This window comes from Fringilla coelebs (assembly GCF_963513975.1).
Source record: "Fringilla coelebs genome assembly, chromosome: 3".
Classification (NCBI taxonomy): domain Eukaryota; kingdom Metazoa; phylum Chordata; class Aves; order Passeriformes; family Fringillidae; genus Fringilla; species Fringilla coelebs.
The window spans coordinates 45599186-45619835 of record NC_140030.1 but is presented as its reverse complement, the minus strand read 5'-3'; the positions used below and the strand labels follow the sequence as shown (position 1 = coordinate 45619835).

Genomic DNA, 20650 nt, shown 5'->3' with positions numbered 1-20650 from the left:
GGATTCTGCTAAGGCAGAGGCATACCTGGGGCCTGAGCAGGGCTTGTGTACTCTGGCCATATGGGAGAGCTTTTAAGTCCATTATTACTTGTTTGCTGTGGCTGTGCAACTTCCTCTTTCCCTTTGTACACAGTTTTTCTGACATGCTGTCACTGCCTCCATCTCTCCTGACAGAGAAAGCGGAGAACACGATACAATTTCCTACCTTCTGTTGTTGAGTTGGTTGTTTAAAGAGAGAGAATTTCCCTTGGACGATGCCAGAAAAGAATCTGTATCTGCCAAGGTTCTTTGTATAGGAACAACTGTTAATATAAACCAGCTTCCTCACAAATACTCAGGCAGTACAAATGACCACAGTGGGACAAAACCACTTTGGAAGTGAGGGAGTTCTGCCCCTCCTCCCCACCCCTTCTTCCAAGGGTATTAAGAAATTCATTGAAGGGGATGACCATTTCTCATGCAGGGAGCCTTCTTATGGTGAGGCATCTTCTTGCATTTCAGCATTCAGGTAATTTCTCTCCCTTTCAATAGTTTTTCTGAGTGCGAGCCAGTTCTCTGCCTGTGTTGGAAGAGGAGCCCATGCCACCTTTTTGTTATACCTTGGCCTGAAGTAAGGAAGTAAGCAGTGGGAATTAAACACTGTTCTTCATTTGTTTCTTTTATTAGCTCACAAAGTGTAATCTTCTCTGCCAGTATTGCATTATTCTTTCTCCATGCTTCTGTTGAGCATTTTATAAAGTGCAAATAGGTAAGGACACTCAGTTTCTTCTGGAGAAACTTAGCAGCTTCAAGCCAAGGCCCCAAATAAGGATGGAGCTGTGGTGCTTGGGCATCTCTAGGTAGTTTAACCTTATAACTGCTGCTAAGCCTTCAGTAGTAGAGTATCCCTTGGTTCTCCAGCATCAATTGCATGACCCAGAGGTGTGGTTGTGTTTGAAAACTGGAGAGGAAAGAAAGCCTTTAAGGCTCCAGAATTAGAGATGTGCAGAAGTGCTGCCTTGCGTCATGTTGCCATGTTCCCCTGACAGCACTGTCCTCCGTGTTTTCTGCATTTAGCTGCTAGGTTTGATAACAGGAACAGCTTGTGTGCAATTTTGCAGTTCAGTTTTACATTTAACAGAAGTGTAAAGTTCAGTGTCATGGAATTTCCCTGCTTGGTTGTTAAGATAACTTGGTACAGCTCAAAACCGCTCAGCCTGAATTGTAGGCAGAAGCCTTCCTCCCCCAGGTGAATATGTTTAGGGGTTCAGAGCTGTCCTGGCCCTTCTCCCATGAAACCTGAGACAAATATCTCTTCTTGGGGTCTACCATATTTTATTTTAATTCAAATTATTTGAAGTAAAACTATCTAACAGAATGTAGCTTTATAGATCTTATAATGTTGTGAAAGAAAAAAGCAGTAAAAATCACATGGGCCAGCTCGGGGACTTGTTTCTTTTGAAATAACTGATGACATAAAATCCCAGACCAAAAGAGGTGGGAGATGCAAGGCATCTGGCAGACTTTACAGTCCTGGGGGGTCGGCAGGCGCAGCACAGCCTGCTGCAAACAAAGGCCGAGTGTTTTGCTGATACGATTGCAAAACATATGTTTGCCCAGGACTGTTGTGATCTTGGGAATAGGCAGGAGGCCAGATTTCTGCAGCAGCAGCGCACTTAGTCATACAAATATCTGCAAAATGTGAGCCTCCTGCGATTTCTCGGTTTAAAAGCCGTAATTATTTTGTTGCTTAAAGACAAGGTAGAAACTCTAGCATAAGGAACAGGAGAGGGGGGCAGAAAGCATCGTCCGAGGAGCGTCTCTGTGCCGGGGAGGAGAGCGGAACGGAGCCGAGGGGTCCGGGGCTCGAGACTGTCCTGCCGGGCCGGGGTGGACGGGACGGGGGCTGCCGCCTCTTGTGCCACTCCTGGGCACAGGGAGCAGCCCCGGGGTCGCGGCGAGCGCCGGTCCCCGGCGGGGCAGCGCCCCGGCCGCCGCTCCGCCCCTGCGCGGGCGGGCGGGACGGGGCTGGCACCGCCCCGGCGGCGCTGGGGCAGAGCCCAGCGGGGCTGCGAGAGCGGCGAGCCCGGCCCCAGCCCCGCAGCACCGGCCGGATGGTGGCGAGGCCGGGCCGGCAGCACCAGGTACTCGCGGGTGGCCCCCAGGGGCGGGGGTCTCTCTGCCCGGGCGCATCCCCAGAGAAATCCCTGCTGGAAGGGGGGCGGGGGCCCGGGCAGCCCCCTGCGGATCATCCGCAGGGCTGAGGAGGCAGCGGCGGCGTTTCCCTGCGGGCTCCTCGCTCGGAGGGTGAAGTTCGGGGGTTCGCAGGTCCTGTTCAGCCGCGGGTCGAGCAGCTGCCGCCTGCGGTGACAGCGCAGATGCTGTCGCCATCCTCCGCGACGCCCCTGCTCCCAGGAGAGCTGTGTTTCGCTGGTGTGTGTGGTTACCGGGTACCTCTGCAGAGTTTTGGGGCTCGTCCAGGTGTTTTTTGCCTCGGAATTGCCCGGCGTTTACGTCGTTCTTGCATAGATTTGGATTATCCTTTTGAAACAGTAAGGCTGGTCTTGTGTGGTCTTCTCATGGAGAAGAGCGGGCTGTAATTATAAACAAATGCAAGTCAAGAGCATTATTTTGGGCAGGAATAAACCTGCTGATTTGGATGTCTCTTGTAAAATTTCTGTAAAATTTCTTAGTGTCACCACGTTAAGATTCTTCTTTTAAAAGAAGATTTTAAATTCTCAGAACTGGTGTAGGTTGTGGCAGAGCCTGTTTTGCATTTTTCTGATTTAGAGTAACCCAGTACTTCATGGATACATATGGATACATATATATGAATATATGCTTTGCTTTGACATAATCCAGAAGCACAGTCTATGTAATGCAAACGGTTACTGTCACATTTAGACTGTTTCCTTCTGTGTCACCAATTTATTGGTATTTAAATAGTGTTTACAGCAGGGAAATTGCAGGCATTCATTCGAGGTCCTTTGCCCCTTAATGCTTTCTGTTTCATTACAGAAATGCCATATTAAAAAGCTAGGCACTAATCATTGAAACTCAGCCTCAGTTTCAGTGAGCTCATATCAAAACTAAATTGGGTTGTGGACTCTAGGCAGTTGTGTCACAAAACCGCTTCAGGAAGAGCTGTTAATGCTGAGTAAGAGTGGATAGCACATCGGCAGGCACCTTGAGACCACTGCAGCTGGACCTGCTTGTACCACTCAGTCCTAGAAAATGACCAGAGAAGAAGAAGAAAATGACCAGAGATGAGCTGCTAGAGATGGAGACAGAGTCTGGGATTTGCTTTCATTCCTGCCATTGTGAACAAGGTGTGATCTTGGACACACTCTTCCTTGCCTCGATTTCTGTCTTGAATCAAGTCACATAAGCTAGATGGGGATGCTTTTAAAATCGGGTATTTCAAAGGACTTTGAGACATTCAGAGAAATTATAAGGAAATTAAATTCATGTAAGAATAACATATTCTATAGGAAAGAGGAACAGTTCAGCATTTGCCATGCTCTAATTCCAGTGAAGAGTGGTAGGTCTGTGTAACAAAGCGCTTTGTAACAGAGGGGGAGTACTTGTTCCCAGTTCTTTAAATCCGTACAAGTGGAGACATGTCTGTTGCTTCAGCTGAATGACAGTCTGAAATACCCAGCAAACTGAACCGGGGCAAAAATTTAAAGTACGTGAGCGTTTATAGGATAATTTTTTTTCTGTCATTTTAATGTGAACGACGGTTTGTTTGGGAAAGCCACAACAATTGCAGCTACTTCAGGATTAAGTAAAAAAATAGGGAAAATGGCCAGCTCTGCATAGCCCCACATTTAGAAAATATGTAGGATTCTCTGCATAGCCCCACATTTAGAAAAGAGGTAGGATTTCTCTGTGTGTAGGAAAAGAAATATATTTAATCACCACTGTTTGTTCTTAATTCCCTCCTTCTTGAAAGTTTTCTTAGCAATATGGAAACTACAGTAGCTACTGCATTTAGCAGAACTGAAAATACAGTTTTTAAGCTGAGTATGTATCAGCTTGGGGACAGCTTGTCCTGTGGGGCCAGTTGTGCCAGTCCTTGTTGTTAAGGTCCTAAACAAGGAAACTCTACTTGTAGCCTCAGTGTCCCCACCAGTGAGGTTTTGCTGTCGGTGGCCTTTAAAGGGGAAGCAGGAACCAGACAGTTCACAGTGAGTGCAGGAGCAGCATGAAGCCTCTTAGACTGGTAAGTGCCAAGTCTCTCTTGGAAATGCTGCACAACCTTCTTGGACACTTATATGCTTAGGGGCATTTCATCCTATAAGCTTATAAAGCCCTAAATGGGTATTTTTAATGTCCATGCTTCAAATGCTCATCATATTATACTGAGTTGAATTTTCAGCATAGGCATGCTGGAGGAATTAATTCTACTAGGAGATTGTGTTGAAGAGTTTTTAACTCACAGCTCATTGTGCCTTTCTTAACCCTAAGCTTGGGTAGGAAAGCACTTAGATTATGTAAAATGATGACCGGTTATCTAGAAAAAATGTTACCTCCAAAAAATTCACCTCAGTCTCATTTTCCTTCTCTAGTTCGTTACATTAGAGTGTTTTATATTGTATTATGGGGTGTGATTTTTATATAGTTTTGTTTGAATCCAGCAGCACTTAGTGCTTAATCAGGACATAGATGATTCAGATAAAGATGTTAATTCCAATGTAGTTAAGTGAAGTAAACGGATAATTATAATTTTACTTCACCTGTGGCTTTTCTATGATAAAATGTTCCCTTTGCCATTTAGAGAAGGCCTGGGTAAGTACATAAATAAGTCTTTCTGGTAGATCCAAGTCTAGTAGACTTGATAATGGTACTGACTGTACTTGAGGAGAGCAAAATGACTCACTGTGCTAACACCAGGGAAGCAGTCTGAGTGAGCGTTGTGGATCATAGCTCATCAGTCCTGAATGACTGAAAATTAGCAGTTTGGTGAAGTTCCCAGATTCATTGGACAAAACTACCATGGAGTTTTGGGAGAGGTTTTGTGATAAGGGGCAGAGTTCTGGCTCCAAGGAGCCAATAGTGAGGGACCAACAAGGATCTGAAAAAGCATTTTAGGCATACAAGGGAGGAAGAACTGTAGCTTAGGTAAGATAGCTGTTCCTGTTCCAGAGGCTCTGTGACCTGGCTTGTAGCTTAGTTCTGTTTTCAGTGTTTCTAGGTGAAATTTTTGATACTGTGTGTCTGCTTAGACTGTGACTTTTTTTTTTTTTTAAGAGATTCAGAACCAAAGCAGATGATGTTCTCTTGCTAGCAGAGGTATGTGTTTTGTACTGTTAGTGTTTACAAACCTCTTCTACACTATTGCAGTTCAATTTTTGATCTCAGGCTTTTACATAAATTTGACAGGAATGATGTTCCTGTCAAGAGGCTTTAAAAAGCTACCTAAAAATTGGGCTGGATCAACAACTGTAAGATACAGAAAAGCTCTACTTTGTGTGAATTTACACATTTGAGGCTTTAGAGTGGTCTTCCCTGAGCATGTATGTGCAGGCAGTACAGACTTTTTGGTCTAGTCGTCCTTGTGGAGTTGGATGTGCTAATTGAGCCAGACTGGTGAGAGTAAGTGGTGACTGGGAAGTATATAATTAAGCTTGCAGAGTTGTCTCATTAACTTTTCTGTCTCAGCTCTGCAGTGCTGTTTCTTGGTGTAAATTTGCATAAAGCATTTCCTTGCTGAGAAGTCTCTGAACATGCACACAGTCTGATAGTTAGGGTATTAGCCAGTGACTTCAGAGGTATCAGCTCAAGCCACCAGTCTTCTGTAGCAGCTTCTCTAAGATGTATAGTCTGAGGGATTTTTTTCCTAGATTGGAGATAATATACTTATCCTACCTCACAGGAATCTTGCATGACATGTGATGCTGAGCTGATATGGCAATGGTGAGGGATGTGTAGATTGGGAAATGATGGGTACCTGGGAGCTAAGTTCCCATGGAAATAATAATAGTGGCTGTACAGAAACACAAGTTACATACATAAGGGGAAAGAGGAGGTTTTTCTGTGTTTTTTGAGGTTGTCTCTGTCAATGCAGCAATACAGCACTTATATGGGTAGAGTCTTGCTTTTCTGTCAAGGTATGTCTGGAAGGTGAGCAGTGGAGTGGATTGCCATCCAGCAAGGCCCACCTCCTTCCATTAGCTTGAGCTTCTGGGTGTTCCACCTTTGGTGCTCAGCTTTGCAGCCACCTGAGTTTTATGTTCTGGCTTTGAAGATGGAGTGCGTCTGATGCATCATCATCATCATTATTGTTATTATTGTTATTGTTATTATTTATTTGCACCTAAAGCCTCAGTTGTGGTTGGCTTTCTGCTGAGCTTTGAGCTGTATTCAGCTGCAGAGTTTCTAGACTGAATGAAAGTGGTGTGGTGAAGTTGACAAACAGGAGGAAAGGAGCCAGGAGAAGTTTGATGCAGAGAATGTGTCACTAAGTAGGTCACTTTGGTGTGCAATTCTGTGGTCTGGAATCGCATGAAAGTTGCCTATACTTTTGGAATAACCAAAAGGAATACAGGCTTTTTTCCAGCTGCTGCTTGTCCTAGACACAACTGCTTCACCATGTGCTTGTTGGTCCTTCAGGTGAGATGGTGCTTTAAGAGAAAGGTGCAGGAGAGAGATGTAGTGTCTGGTCAGGATGCAGGTCTTGCCTTTGAGAGTGTTGCTCCCTGAGTTGAGTGTATTTGGCAGATGGAGGTTTAGTGACAGGTATCGTGAACATAGAAATAAGTTCAGGACAAAGGAGAGATTCACTAGGACTGTTTGGAGAATTTATTACTGTGTTATCAAGTAGTTGAAATGCTGGGATGCTGGAAGCACACAGCTATTTCTGAAGTACTAGGAGATTTTGATTAAATGCTGCTTCGAAAAAAGAGAGAAAAATAGTTTTTGAATGGTCTGCCATAGCTTGTAACTCAAGAACAAGTTTTCAAAAGGCTTCTAATGGGTCAGATTTTACACAGCTCTCGTGACTGTGTTAGGCTAGCACCTCATGGCAAGTTGCTTCTGTTCTCAGCACCCTCTGGAAGAAAACCCCATTTTGCAGATGGGAAACAGGCTCATCTTCACAGAGCCTTTGTTACGTCTCTGTCACAACAGAGCCTTGACCCCAAGCTTCTCAAGTACTAGGCTGGTGCCATGATATCAGGGCATCAGCCTCTCCTGATGGAAAACAAAGTAACTCATTTAATTGTTAAAAACCTCTTAAGTCACTTTGCAGCCAGGGTTTGGATGGTTGAGTAATGTAACCTGTTATGTGCTGTGAAATTGTACGTTTGACCTCTGTATGCTTTAATAAACAGAAGTGTATTGATTGTGATGTATTTTAGATTGTGAAGCAAAATGCACTAGCAGTCTGCTGATTTCAGGTTCTTAAATCTGAGTTTGGGTTTTTTTTTCTTCCTCTGACTGTTCTGGGAAAAGGAAAAACTGAAAAACAGTTGTTCAAGAATTAAACTTCAAGGTATTTGTCTTGGAGGGTTTGATCTGGCAAACTGCAGACATCTGCTAAATTAAATCCTGTTTACAATTTAAGTGATCTCTCTTTTTGCTTGCTGTTGTTTGGCAGTGTTTATGGAGTGTAGTTAAAGCCAAAATAAGAAGTTTTGCTGAAGTTTTAAAGGGAGATGTTGATAAATTCCATCCTACAAGTGGCATTGCTTAGCTGACAGGCAAAATTTGCTTGTGTGTGTTGGGACCCATTGCAGGAAAAAGCGATACTGAGGGGAAAAAGTGAAAAGACTATTTGTAAGAGATGCCCTTTGATCTTATTTTATCCAAGTAAGACTTGAGAAATGAAGGCATCTGACTTTGGGATTTAAGGAGACTGTCAGAGTCTAAAGAGTTTGGCAGTTGCCACTTAGGCCTGCACTCATTGTTTCCAGCTCTCTGAAGTTGTTTTTTAATCTTTGGGGAAAGTTCAGGAAACAGTAACTGATTAATAAAATTGCTTCTTGTTCAGTGAAACTCGTGCAAATAGAAACCTCAGTTAAAGAGAAAAAAGTGCAGTAGTGAGTGCAACCAGTATTGCACATTTTAACAGCCTTTACCTACGTGGGGAAAATGTGGCAAAGTTAACAACTGCATTTGGCAGGCAGCTCTCGGGGCATCATTTGCTCTGAGGCTTGGACCAGCTGAAAGTGCCCCTCTGCTCTCTACAGCCTGCAGTGGCTCAGTCCTTGGTATTTATTCATCTAAACCTGCTTGAGAAGCTGCTATCGTCACAAAATGGGTGGGTCTGGCTATGGAACAGAGGCAATGCATATGTTCTAAAAGATGATTGGGAAAGAGGGTACAGATAAGGAGCCCAAACCATTAGTTTATATAATGCCTAGTGTTTTGCACTCAGCTCCATCCTCAGCTTTAATCCCAGGTCTCCCTCCATCTGTAAGAGTGCTATGCCATCAGCTGGCAGGGCTCCCATCTTTCCTGGGGAAGCCAAGCTGCTCAGTGGGGAGTAATCCCCTCAGGAGAGCTGGTTTGCAGCGAGTGCCAGGCACACGGCAGAGGAGCCTGTGCAGCGGTGGCATGGGGGGCATGTGTGAAAGTGTGAGGTGAGGCCATGTCCTGCTCTGGTACCTGCCCTCTGGAACCTGCTGTGCCTTTTCAGAGGGCTGCTCTGTGCTACAGAGACTGCCCTGGAACACACGGCTCCCTCCCTTCCAAAGGGAACAGTGTTAATGGGCAGGACACAAATGCACCCAAAGTCTTCCATATGTTTGCTCCTTGGCTGCAGGAAAGGCCCAGGGTGCCATTGGCCTGTCAGAAAGCTCCATCTTGCTGAAGGAAAGGACAAGTAGTGAACTGCCAGGGTTATCCAGCCTCCACCTTCCCTGCAAGGCAACACATCCACACAAGTGGGTGCAAGGATGTGGCTGCTGATGTTCTGATGGAGCAAATTCCCCTCCCTCCCTCCTTCCCTGCAAATGTGAATAGCTTTTTATCCTATCTTGAAAAGAAAGCAGATGCAAATGTAGATCAGGTACTTTCAGCAGTTTAAGTCCTCTTTGAGGTTGGGAAGAAGAAATCTGATTAGGGTTACAGCTGTTTCATTTCCTGACAGATGCACAGGGTGTTGTGTGCTGGCGAGCTGCGGATGTACACACACTCAGCAGCCTCGTTTTGTATCAGTGGCATAACCACACAGCAGCCAGCATGTTCGGAACTCCTTGTCCTGGACACCCTGCCAAAATATGCTTTATGCAGAATTTTCTGTGAACCAGCCTGTAGTGTGTTTGTGTGTGTGTGTGTGCGTGCATATAAATTTGTGTGTGTTTTCTTTTTTTGACAGGGCCTTTGTTGCTGAACTTTTTGTTGCTGGAGCTGGGCAGTGTGGTGTAAACAAGCACAGCTAATTATAAAGCACTCGTATAAAAAAATGATTTGCATTTGTACAAACAGTACTAGTAAAAGTGCCCGTGCAAGAGTACCACAAGTACCCAAATAAGCCCAGCTCTGAATGGAGAACTCTTTTCTTTCTTGCAATCACAGCTGAAAAGCTGTTTATAACTAAATGCTGAGGTGGTGTAATTTTCTTTTCTAGGAACTTGGAATAAGAATTCCTAGACCACTGGGACACGGACCAAGCAGATTCATCCCTGAGAAGGAGGTGTGGTAGTGTTTTCAAGTACATAGTGAACTTTATGCTTTTAAGGAACATCATTTTATAGTAGTAGCCCACAGTGGTTTCAGGACAGCTGCTGATCTGCAAAACATTTTCAGGAGTGATCACATTCAGTCCTGAGACTTTGGCCACAGTTCTAGTGTACAGAACAGCGAGAGCCTTGGGGAGCTTTGGAATAGTTATGACCCCTCCCATGCTGCTATCTAGTATGAGAGAAACCCAATACTGTTTCCTTGTGAACATCCGGATGTAATTTCCTACTGGTCCACAAGGTACCTGCCCCTCTGCTCTGGGATTGCTTTTTCTTGAGCTGCCTCTACCACTCTGAAGAATCTGAGAAGGTTCAGAGTGCTTTGGATGAGCATTTCTGCTGCTTATCTCCTGATTGTCTGGTAAGAGAATTTGGAGTAGAGGAAAAGTTAGTAATATGCCTGTGGTTTTCTAGGAATTTTAGTCTTTTTCAATTTACTTTTTTTCCTCTCTTGAAATCTTAGCCAGCTTTTCGCTTCTTTCCCTCTTTTTCCCATAGTAAAAGTGATGATTCAATTAGCTTTTAGTTATAATAAACTAAGATCAACCTGGGGTGTTCAAGAAAGTGAAGGTGAGACAGTTAAAAATGAGAAGTCAGTGTTGTATTATAAAGAGACTAAAGCCAAAAATCTCCTTTTGCTGGTATAACCACTTGTGATCTCCTAAATGAGAGGTATTACAGGGATTTAATGTGCCTTATGTGCACTGATTTAATGCCATTAATAGATTTATAGTATAATTCCTTTCACTTGGGGCCTCTGGGTGCTGTGGTAATGTATTTATTTGCTATTTTATTAGTGGAACTTGGACAATATTGCTCATTGCTCCTTCTCTCCAATCAGACAATTCAGGTGGGAAAGGAGGACGCCACGATGCACACGCTGTTTGCAGAGTCTTTTGCCACGCTGGGCCGACTGGACAATGTCACCTTGGTGATGGTTTTCCACCCGCAGTATCTGGAAAGCTTTCTCAAAACTCAGCACTATCTGCTGCAGATGGATGGCCCGCTCCCGCTCCATTACCGGCACTACATCGGGATCATGGTACGCACCCGGCAGAGCCGCCGCGCCGGCCGCGGGCCCAGCCCTGCCCGAGAGCAGCTGCTGCTGTGCTTTGCAGTTTCTAGCTGGAAAAGTGTTTCACCAGCAGCTGGGGGAACAGCAGAGTAGGTTTGTTGGTGTCTGCTTTACAGATGGTTTCAGAAGATCAGCACTTTATGTTCATAGATTCGGTAGGACTGTGAGAAAAAGGGGAAAAGCGTGCTATAGAAATAATTGTTTGTTATTGGCTTCCTGACTATCTCAGAAACTGTTTCTCAAGAAAGCTTGTTTTTGTATCTGTGTCCTGTCACATACGCTTATCCTAACTCAATAGTTGGTCCCATCGTGCATTTCTGAATATGTAAATTCTGAGGAAGTTTTCTGCCAAAAGTGGTTGATTTCTAATTTTTAATCTGCCAGTTCAATGATCTTTGCTTGCTGAAGTTGGTCTGTGTCTTAATTTGATGTAGAAAGTGTTGGAGTAAATGATACTTGGCCTTTCTTTGCTGAGAAGCTGCCTGTAGTCTCTCTTGCTATATGCAATCTAAAACCTGCTTTGGTTTTGATTGTTGCTGGTAAAGTTCAGCTAGAGACAGCTTCTTCCCCCTGGGGAGTACGATGCAGTAATGGATTACTTGCTTCAGGACATGCAATAAATCCATGCCTATGTTTTTCCCTGGGTATAGGCAGGGAAAAATATAGGCATGCACGTGTAGCCAGCATAATGATGGTGTCTATGAAAAAGGGATATTTATGTTGTGAGAACAATAATCAAAACAAGCTGATGTGTTAATCTCAGAAATCTTCTTTTACTTGAGTCTTTGATCAGTGCAAGTCTTATTCTTGGATGTTTTGAGGAAATTATGCCTTATGGTATTTGTCATAAAGTACTAACTCTCTGCAATTGTTTTCTGTATCACACTGTTTTCCTTTCTAGGCTGCAGCACGTCATCAGTGCTCTTACCTTGTAAACCTCCACGTGAATGACTTCCTTCATGTTGGTGGAGACCCTAAATGGTTGAATGGTCTGGAAAATGCACCTCAAAAATTGCAAAATTTAGGAGAACTGAACAAAATGTTGGCTCACCGCCCCTGGCTTATCACCAAGGAACATATAGAGGTAGGTCTTTCACAGAGTAATGTGAATGTTGCCTTTTTTCAGTAAAGCAATCGCAGATTCTTGGATTCAGAGCCAGACAAGGTAAAAGATGTTCTGTGGTAATGACTTTGATTTCCGTGCTACATCACTGCATGATCTAGTATCACTTGTGTTGTAAAACTAACAGGATCATAACTGCTCTTAAATGAGTAACAAATTTCATTTACAACACCCTGAAATTTCTCTGTCATGTTGGAATTCTGTTGGTGCAATGATGATGTGCTCAGGTGTGCCCCTCCCTCCTCAAGCTGTGTGCTTTCAGTAGCCAGAACCCCTGGGTGTTTCTGAGTTGCTGCCAGAGGTCAGGCTGAACACCAGCCACCACAGTTTTGTCTGGCTTGCTGCCAGTTCAAGTGCTGAGTTTTCAGGTGAGATGGAGAGAGGAGGCTGGCAGAGCTGCCCAGGGGAGTGGTGGTGGTACAGGGCAGCCAGGACTGCAGCACCAACAAACCACCAAAGGGCTGCTTCTTCCACCCCTTCTGCTCTCCTCTGTGCCCTTAGCAAGGAGCACGTGGGTGCTGGGACTTCCTCCGTGCTGCCTGGCCTGGTGAGAGGTGGTGGCAGGTCCAGCTGAGGCAGGACGGGGAGGGTGCACGCTCTGCCAGAAGGCCCCAAACCTCCCACGCTTTCCTGCCTGAAGGGGAAGTTGGGGTTTGAAGCTTCTTGTCGAATCTAGAGCATTCCACCCACAGGGACAAGATGGAGGGAGCCTGTGCCAGGTTTTTACACAGCTGGTCTGCAAGGAGTTGCCTAGGTTTTCTGATGCTGTAAAGACCATTTGACGTGCAACAAACATGCAACAGTTGTGGCTGCATCTTCATCAGAGGTGTGAAATTTCAATGCAAGTCAGTATGGCCTTGATAGAAACCACATGGTGCAAAAAGAACCCCCAACTTACTCAATTGCTCAGGGACAGAGAGGGGAGAGAAGTTGTGTCCCTTGTGGCATAACTATGCAGGTCTGTGTCTGGCAGGTCACTGAGCACACTAATGGCAGCAGAGTCAGGAAGCATGTCTGGATGTCAGAAAAGTAATTTTACCTCACAAAGAAATGTGTTGATGAACTGCATTAAGGTGGGGTCAAATGAATGACTTTAATACTTTTGTCTTGCATTATTTTTAAAGCAACTTCTGAAGACAGAAGAGAACAGCTGGTCCCTGGCAGAGCTGATCCATGCAGTCGTTCTCCTTACACACTACCACTCCCTTGCTTCCTTCACGTTTGGCTGTGGGATCAGCCCAGAGATCGACTGTGAAGGGGGTCACACCTTCAGGCCCCCCTCTGTCAGTAACTACTGCATATGTGATATAACAAATGGTTACCACGGGGTGGATGAAATCCATGCCAGCCCAGCTGGAAGTATTCCAGTAAGTGTCTGTCTGAACAAACAATCTCTTCCAATAGTAGTTACTTCTTTGTAAACTTAATATGTGGAGGGTGCCTGTCTGTTTGATTCTTTTGAGAGTGGGATTGATGAGCCTAATCCACATGTGGGTATTGAAAAAATGCACTTAGGAGGAGCTGAAATGATACTGGGAAGCTGGGGAAAGCTGCCAAAGGGAGAAATCTCTGTTGTCTTTTTTTTCTGCCTGTCATTCATAAAGGTGAACTGAGACAAGTCCCAGCCTCAGCTAGTTCATGACACGTGTCCTGAGCAGCAGTGGCCAGAAATGCTTTTTTTCATCCATGAAGTGGAAAGTTGGCTCTTCCTTTGATTCTAGGCTCTGACTTTTTTGCCTTGAGGTGTTTGTCATGCATCACACAAAGGATCATTTTTAACAGATCATTCACAACTTTGTGACTCTCTTTAAAACACTCTCTCCTGCCTGCAGCAGTTATGCTGATCTGGACTTGTTTTCCCTTGGTGAGAAGAATGATGTGAACTAAGTGTTGGTTTAAGAACAGCCATGAGGGTGTTCTCACTGCAAGATCCTTGCCTGTGATATTTTACAGCAGTGGTGTGGGTGGCATTTAAATTTGTTTGATGGAGCTTGCTGGCTCTCTGAAGGACCAAACTGCAAAAGGCAGGGAGGAAAGGGGCAGAACTGTATAAATTAAAGATAATTTTACTCTACTTTGGTGCTGGTCAATGTTTACAAGATCAGTTGCTGAATTTTTGTGGTGTTAAAACAACTGTTGTGAAAGACGAGTATCTTGCAGTGGCTTTCTTTTGAGGCTTCATTAAATCTGCATTTATACTCACCCTTCCTTTTTCCTTCAATGTTTCTTCTCTGTGAGCAGAGGAGGAGAAAAATACAGTTGGGTGGTAAATTGTGGTTACTTCCTCTATCAAAATTTCTGTTACAGCTCCTTGTTTTTCAGTTGCTGAACATTTAGACTAAGAGAAACTAATTTTAGCATGAGAACAACTAGTTCCAAAATGCTGTGATCTTTAAATCACGCTAAAAATACCAGGGGTCTAATTGAGAAAATATGATGACTAAATGTAAACAATTGTGTCAGTACAGGTTTCTTTCAAAAACTGTGTTCCTTGAAAAATCTTTATTTAAAGATGTAAAGGACTTCAGTTGGGTTTAAACTTTCCGGCTTGGCAATTTCTGCCATCATTGTCAGTTCCTCTTGCATGAAAATGAAATGTCTTTCTCTTCTTTTTAGTCCACAGAGTCTGTCTGTGAAGTTGAAGCTCTTATGGAGAAGATGAAGCAGCTGCAGGAGTGCAGAGATGAAGAGGAAGCCAGCCAAGAAGAGATGGCCACACGTTTTGAAAGAGAGAAGAGAGAAAGCATGTTTGTGTGCTCTTCAGGTAGTGCAGATGTAGTCCATATATGTATTTATTAAGTCTTTTCCAAATTATTTCAAGAAATACTCCTGCAAAAGGGGAAAGAAGTGCTATTAGACGTCACACCAATATTACCATTTCTTCGAAGGAATCAGTATTAGGGATGCCTTGTTTTCTTCCAGGAACACTTAAAAGCAAAGTAGTGCTAAGATCTGTGTCTGCTTGCAGACACACCATAACACTCTGACCAAAATTATGTTTAATAGAAATCTCCAGAAGAAATTGAATCTCTCTCTTGAGAGTTTTAGAAGTTTCGCAGGAGATTTGAGCATCTTGCAAGATGCTCTAAAAACAAGACATTTGCAATGCTTTGCTATTTAAGTGTATGAAACATTACTTTTCAGATGACTGAGAGACAAGTTTAGGGTTGTAGTGGGCTCTTCAATACAATTTCCTCTAAGACACACTTGGCATGGGAGTCTCAGAAGTCTCTCTTTTAATAAGCTTGCTGTCCCAAGACCAGGTTTTTCCCCTGACATTTTTACAGACCTCTTGATTTAGGGGGAAAACATCCCCTAGATTCAGTGGATAGGGTGAAGACTGCAGTACAACAGAAGGGAGAAAAAAATGTTTGTCTGTATGAAAAAACCTGAGTGTTTTTCATGGAGTTGCCTCTGAACACCATAGCTGCAGTCACAGAAGTGTACCAGAGAATCGTAATATGGGCAATCCAGTGAAAATGTGATTGATTAAAAGCACAGAGACCCATTCTTCTGCAGGAGTTCTGCTCATACACTTCCAGTTTCTTCTTTCCAAATTGTGTGAACTTGTGTTTGATATTAACAGAAGATGAAGAATCTGCAGCAACAAGAGATGTGTCTCGGCACTTTGAGGATACCAGCTATGGTTACAAAGACTTCTCCAGACACGGAATGCACGTGCCCACCTTTCGTGTTCAGGTAAAAGGCTGGGGGCTGCCATCAGGAGGCTTAGGGAACAACCTGTGCCAGATACCAATCCTGGAAATGGCTGTGTTCTCACTGCCCCGTGGGTGAGGCTTAAATTAAGCCAACAAATGAACAACCCCTACCCCCAGTGGATTATCTGTCCTGGGATCTTTAACTATACTAAAGCTCTGGGTCTTCACAAGCTTATTTCTGAAATGCTTCATTCTGCATTTTTACTTATTCAAAGGATTATTCCTGGGAAGACCATGGCTATTCCTTGGTTAATCGTCTTTATCCAGATGTGGGACAACTACTTGATGAGAAGTTCCATATTGCTTATAATCTGACTTACAACACAATGGCCATGCACAAAGATGTGGATACCTCAATGCTAAGACGAGCTATTTGGAACTATATTCATTGTATGTTTGGAATAAGGTCAGTTTTATTTTTTTTGATCTAAACACATTGGCTTTTCTTTCTTAGGTTGAACCAGAACTATTTATTAAGCAAACATGCATGTATTTTTAAGCACATTTTTGTTTATGGGGGAGGGCCACTAGTGCTACACTTACCCAATAATTTGTTTTGCCATAGAAACTTAGAAGCAATGCAAGTAAAATGACTGCTGCTTGAAAATGAAAGTGTTTTTCTTTCAATTCCAAACAGATACGATGATTATGACTATGGTGAAATTAATCAGTTGTTGGACCGCAGCTTTAAAGTTTATATCAAGACTGTGGTTTGCACTCCTGAAAAGACCACAAAAAGAATGTATGATAGCTTCTGGAGACAGTTTGAACACTCTGAGAAGGTACAGTAGGTGTGTGTGCTGAGGGACAGCCACAGCCACACAGCTTAAGCTTTAGCTGGTGCTCCTGGGGTTCTGCTCACAGTCAAGTCCTTGGGAAGTGCTGTGTTCCCAGGCTGAAATAATCTCCCCTTTCCTCCTGCCTGTGTCCTGGCTAACAGCTGACATGGACTGGGCAAGCTCTAAGCAGTACAGGGGGTTAGACATGGGAATGGTACAGCTTCACCTCAACTGCAGTCAGTCCTGCCTGTATCCCAGAGAGGCAGGAAAGTAGTGCACAATCCATCCATCCCTTGGGAGCAGACCTGAAACAGCTCTCTGGCTGGTCCAGGGTCTTTCCAGTCCCCTGGTCCTTCCGGCATGGATAGCCCCAAAACAGCTTTTTTATCAAAGCCTAAAAGCTCTGCTGCAGGGTTACAGCCTGAATTACACCTCCCAGTCACATTTCCTGCTGTTAACTCCCAGATATTGAATCCATTAAGTTTTTGTCCTTCGGTTTTTCTTTGGAAATGTATTTCTTGGCCTCACTTAAAGTCAATGCTGAAACATAAAGATGCAGAAATTATTAATGCTCATATCATTAAAGGCTCTAGTTCTTGATAAACCCCTTAAAGAAGGGTCCTGTGACTACAATGATTTAAGATTGTTCAAGTAAAACACTGCCTATGTTTTGGTTAGACTGACTGTGATAGGTGAGCTTTCCAAGTACACAAATCCTTCTTTAAAGCCCAAAACTTTGCATCTCCCTAGCCATCAAAAGCCAAGGCTCATTCACATATGTGTCACTGAACGCAATAACCATGCATTCTCACAGAGATCATGCAAATGAAACCACACACAACCCTTACATGCCAGAGCAAACTCACAGCAACCTGCTGTCAGTGAAAAAATACTTTCACACCCTTCCCCCCACAAGTTTCTGATTTCATCCTCAAAGAAATGCAGTAAAGGCATGGAGGAGATGATGTGGGGAACTAAAATTCTTAGCTCCAGTAGCTACTGAACACCTCAGTCAGTGTCTCAGGAGCGACAGAGGGTTTATGGCACTTGAAAGTTTTTCTGGTGCCTTGGCCAACCACTCTGTTGTGTTCAGGTGGAAGCTGCCTGTGTGTTTCTCTCTCAGTCCCCAGGGACAAATGTCCTTATCACCTCTGCCTTTGCTAGCACCCTCCTCTGCTCCACAGGTACTCACTGCCCTTCTGCCTTTCATCCTTAGCCTCACTGAAATTGAACAAGCTGTGCATATTGTGCTGCCAGAGAAGGGATTGTGTGCTTGAAAGCTTGCTGTTTTTTCCAGCTAAACCAGCTGGTCTGTTAAAGGATGATTTCCTCTTCCTATGGCCCTGGCCCTATGTCAGTGTGCCCGTGGGCCAGTGCCACGCTGTGCCACAGTGCCACAGGGTGTGACATTGGTTCCTCTGCCCCCCTCCGTGAGCTCCACAGCGAGGTCTGGCTGGTGGCACGGGCAGTGCTCCCCTGCTGCTGCTGCCCCAGCACAGTGCCCACAGCCCCCAGGCTTCCTGTGGCTGCAGCGCGTGGCAGCGAGCACGGTGCTAAAGCGGAACTTCTTCTCTCTCTGAAGGTCCATGTAAATTTGCTTCTGGTAGAAGCTCGGATGCAAGCCGAACTACTTTACGCTCTGAGAGCTATTACTCGCTATATGACCTGATGTCTCTGGCTGCCTGTCGACGTTGGAATGTTCTGCAGCTGCAGTATGGCAGAGGAAGATACGAAGCCTCAGGACCAACAGTAGCTATAAGTTAAGATGCCCATTGTGCCATAACTCCTTTAGTTTCAGCTATTTCCATGTTTGGAATATCATTGCTGCCGCTGGGCAGCGAACGCTTGGCAGTTGACAGACAGGGTTGTGCAGAAGTGCTGCCTGCTCACGGTATTTTGGCTTTAGACAGCCCGGGACATTCTCTGAACTTGTGGCAATATAGCAAACCATAGATACATAGATCTTGTGTTACGGCAAATACTGCGGGAGTCGGAGTGCAAAAAGAACTGGGACTTGATGACATTTGCTTTCCCTACGAGAATAATTCTAGAAAATCTTGATGCTGCTATTTGTGCAGGTGGAGTGAACAGACCCAGGCTGTTCCAGTTGAGCTAGAAGTGAAAGTGAGCACTGCTATTGTCTGAGCCTTTATTGTGTGTGGTTTCAAAAAAGCCTTGTTATTTAGATTCCCTTTAATCAGAACTAAACCTCTTCTGTCCACACTGATAATTTGAAAGATAGCAGTCAATTTTCTCAACTAGTTTAGCCTTAAAAAAAGGGTGTTAGTTCAGCATTATTTCATGAGCTCCAAAGTGCAATGGTCTTCCTATGGAAAGAAGGGGACTGGAGTCCTCAGAGCTTCTTGGAGATCTACCTACACAAAGTGTCGAGTAGCTTCTTGTCCTCCTTTTCATGGATGAACCAAAAAGGAGCTAGGAAAAGGTGTGGGAATGTTGTTCTAGACTGCCAAACAGTCCTACTGTATTACATGCCCAACGCTGGTCTTAATGATTTTTGCAGTTGCTTAAATAACTAGGCTAAAAAACATCTATTTTTAGTAAATCAAAACGTGATTAAAATGCTGACGTTTAATATACAGTGGTTTTGGAGAACACATGAATACTTTTGTATGAGTGTGAATTGCTTTTTAAATTTGTCAGTATTACTGGTATTTTTGAAATAAAGGTAACAACTTTTTCTCTTGGTGTTTCTGTGTGGCTTAACTTTAAGTTTCTGTTCTTACTGGTTGTAAGACCATTTAAAATGTTTGAAACAGTAACTGAGCAAACAGAATCGTGAGCTGTGAATTTTTTAACTGAGTCTAAAATGGTGGGAGGAAAAGTTTAAAAACAGAGCTAACAGAGCTAGAGCTTCACTAACTGTAGTGGGAACACTTCTTCTGTACTGCTGATATTTTCACCCATTTGGACAAAGCTCTCAGGCACAAGGTGTGATTCTTGGGGTGTCTGGTGCACGGCCAGGAGTGGAACTCGATTATGCTGATGGGTCCTTTCAAACTCAGCTGATTCTATGATTTTTCTGTGATTCTGTGAAATGGATTTTCCCAAGCCCATAAGCAGTTTAATTTCTGTCTTCTGGCCTGGGTCTCAGCTTAGACTGGTTTCTTTTTCTACAGAACCTTCTGAGAACAGTTTTAAGTTTACAGTCCAAGAAGCTAAAATATCTAAAAAGATCTAGGGGAGAAAGATTAATAAACTGTCAAAAAATGTAACTAACAGGAAGCATCTGGTGCTTCCTCTTAACTGAAAATACAGGATTTTTAATGTTCCAAAAACAGAGCAAAACTTTCCTGTCTTAAGGGCATTGTACAGCTGAGCTGTGCCTTTCCAATCTGTGAACAGTTCCTGTAGTGCTTGAGTCTCCAGGTGCTTTCTGAGGTCAAAGGTAGACATGAATTTCTCCAAGAAAACTAAACTGGCCGTTTCCATCCTATGCCTCCAGCCACATCCAAGTGCCCTCTCACTTTCCAAGCGATAAACACTGCAGGGGATCCGTGTGTGAGTGGCTTCATCTGGTCACAGCTGCCATCAGAGCAGAAGCCACAACCTGCAGGCAATCCCAGCTCCCTGCCCAGTACTGTGAAGAGCAGCAGCCTCTCCTGTACCTCAGCTGTGATGCTGGCAGCTCTCCCCAAGGGAGAACAGGAATGGGCTCCTGGACACCAGAGAGCTGCTGCACTGAGGTCTGTGGCAGAGATACCCAAGTGGTAAACAATGCCACAGGAACAAACCTGAAATCCAGCATTCTGGGGCTGCTTCTTACTACTCACAGGTTTTTCCTCAGAGAAAGACAGAGGCTGGTATAGCTCAACTGGAGGGGTGCTCAAGAGTCCTGTGCCACCCTCTCTTCTCAATCCAGCTCTTCTGAATGTGCCTCTTCCTGTACAAAGGCCAGAGCTCACACATGGTGGCTGCCCCAGGATCCCCAGCTCTGCCCCGCTGTAGACACAGTGCTTCAGACTCCTGGTTACAGTTTTATTAGTAGTAACTGACATAATTAGTGTTGTGTTTGAAAAAATCTTAATTGCCCAAGCACCACCTTGACTTGAGCCAGCCATCAGTATCAGCTGCCTTCTGACAGAGATTCAGGCCTTGTCAATCCTGATTAGTCCTCCTAACAGGGCTTAGCCACAGGGGCCTTTTCCAGTGTCCCCACCCTGCCCTGCACAGCCGGATGTTTGCCTGCCTTGCTGTGACACAAATGCCAGGAACAAATGCCTCCAGCTTCTTCCCCACGGGGACTACTTACCCATCATCCTTTCTTTAAT

At 44.3% G+C, this 20650-nt stretch overlaps 2 protein-coding genes across 4 annotated transcripts in view; one reads left to right on the top strand and one right to left on the bottom strand.

The window, feature by feature from the left end:
- Nucleotides 1-19059, top strand: part of SESN1 (sestrin 1) — a 77944-nt gene extending 58885 nt beyond the window's left edge. Inside the window, exons 1-10 of one of the 3 annotated variants that reach the window (XM_084203132.1) lie at nt 1979-2123; nt 9554-9619; nt 10507-10707; nt 11642-11824; nt 12988-13230; nt 14480-14627; nt 15450-15562; nt 15798-15988; nt 16220-16364; nt 17944-19059. In XM_084203132.1, coding sequence (XP_084059258.1) covers nt 2094-2123; nt 9554-9619; nt 10507-10707; nt 11642-11824; nt 12988-13230; nt 14480-14627; nt 15450-15562; nt 15798-15988; nt 16220-16364; nt 17944-18030 — 1407 coding nt within the window. In that variant the 5' untranslated portion in view covers nt 1979-2093 and the 3' untranslated portion in view covers nt 18031-19059. Of the gene's footprint in view, nt 1-1978; nt 2124-9553; nt 9620-9872; nt 10027-10506; nt 10708-11641; nt 11825-12987; nt 13231-14479; nt 14628-15449; nt 15563-15797; nt 15989-16219; nt 16365-17943 lie in introns of those variants that run through there. The other 2 variants (XM_084203131.1, XM_084203133.1) reach the window with 2 other exon arrangements.
- Nucleotides 14564-20650, bottom strand: part of ARMC2 (armadillo repeat containing 2) — a 70477-nt gene continuing 64390 nt past the window's right edge. Inside the window, exon 20 of the mRNA XM_084203130.1 lies at nt 14564-14692. The gene's annotated coding sequence lies outside the window, so the exon portion shown is untranslated. The remainder of the gene's footprint in view (nt 14693-20650) is intronic.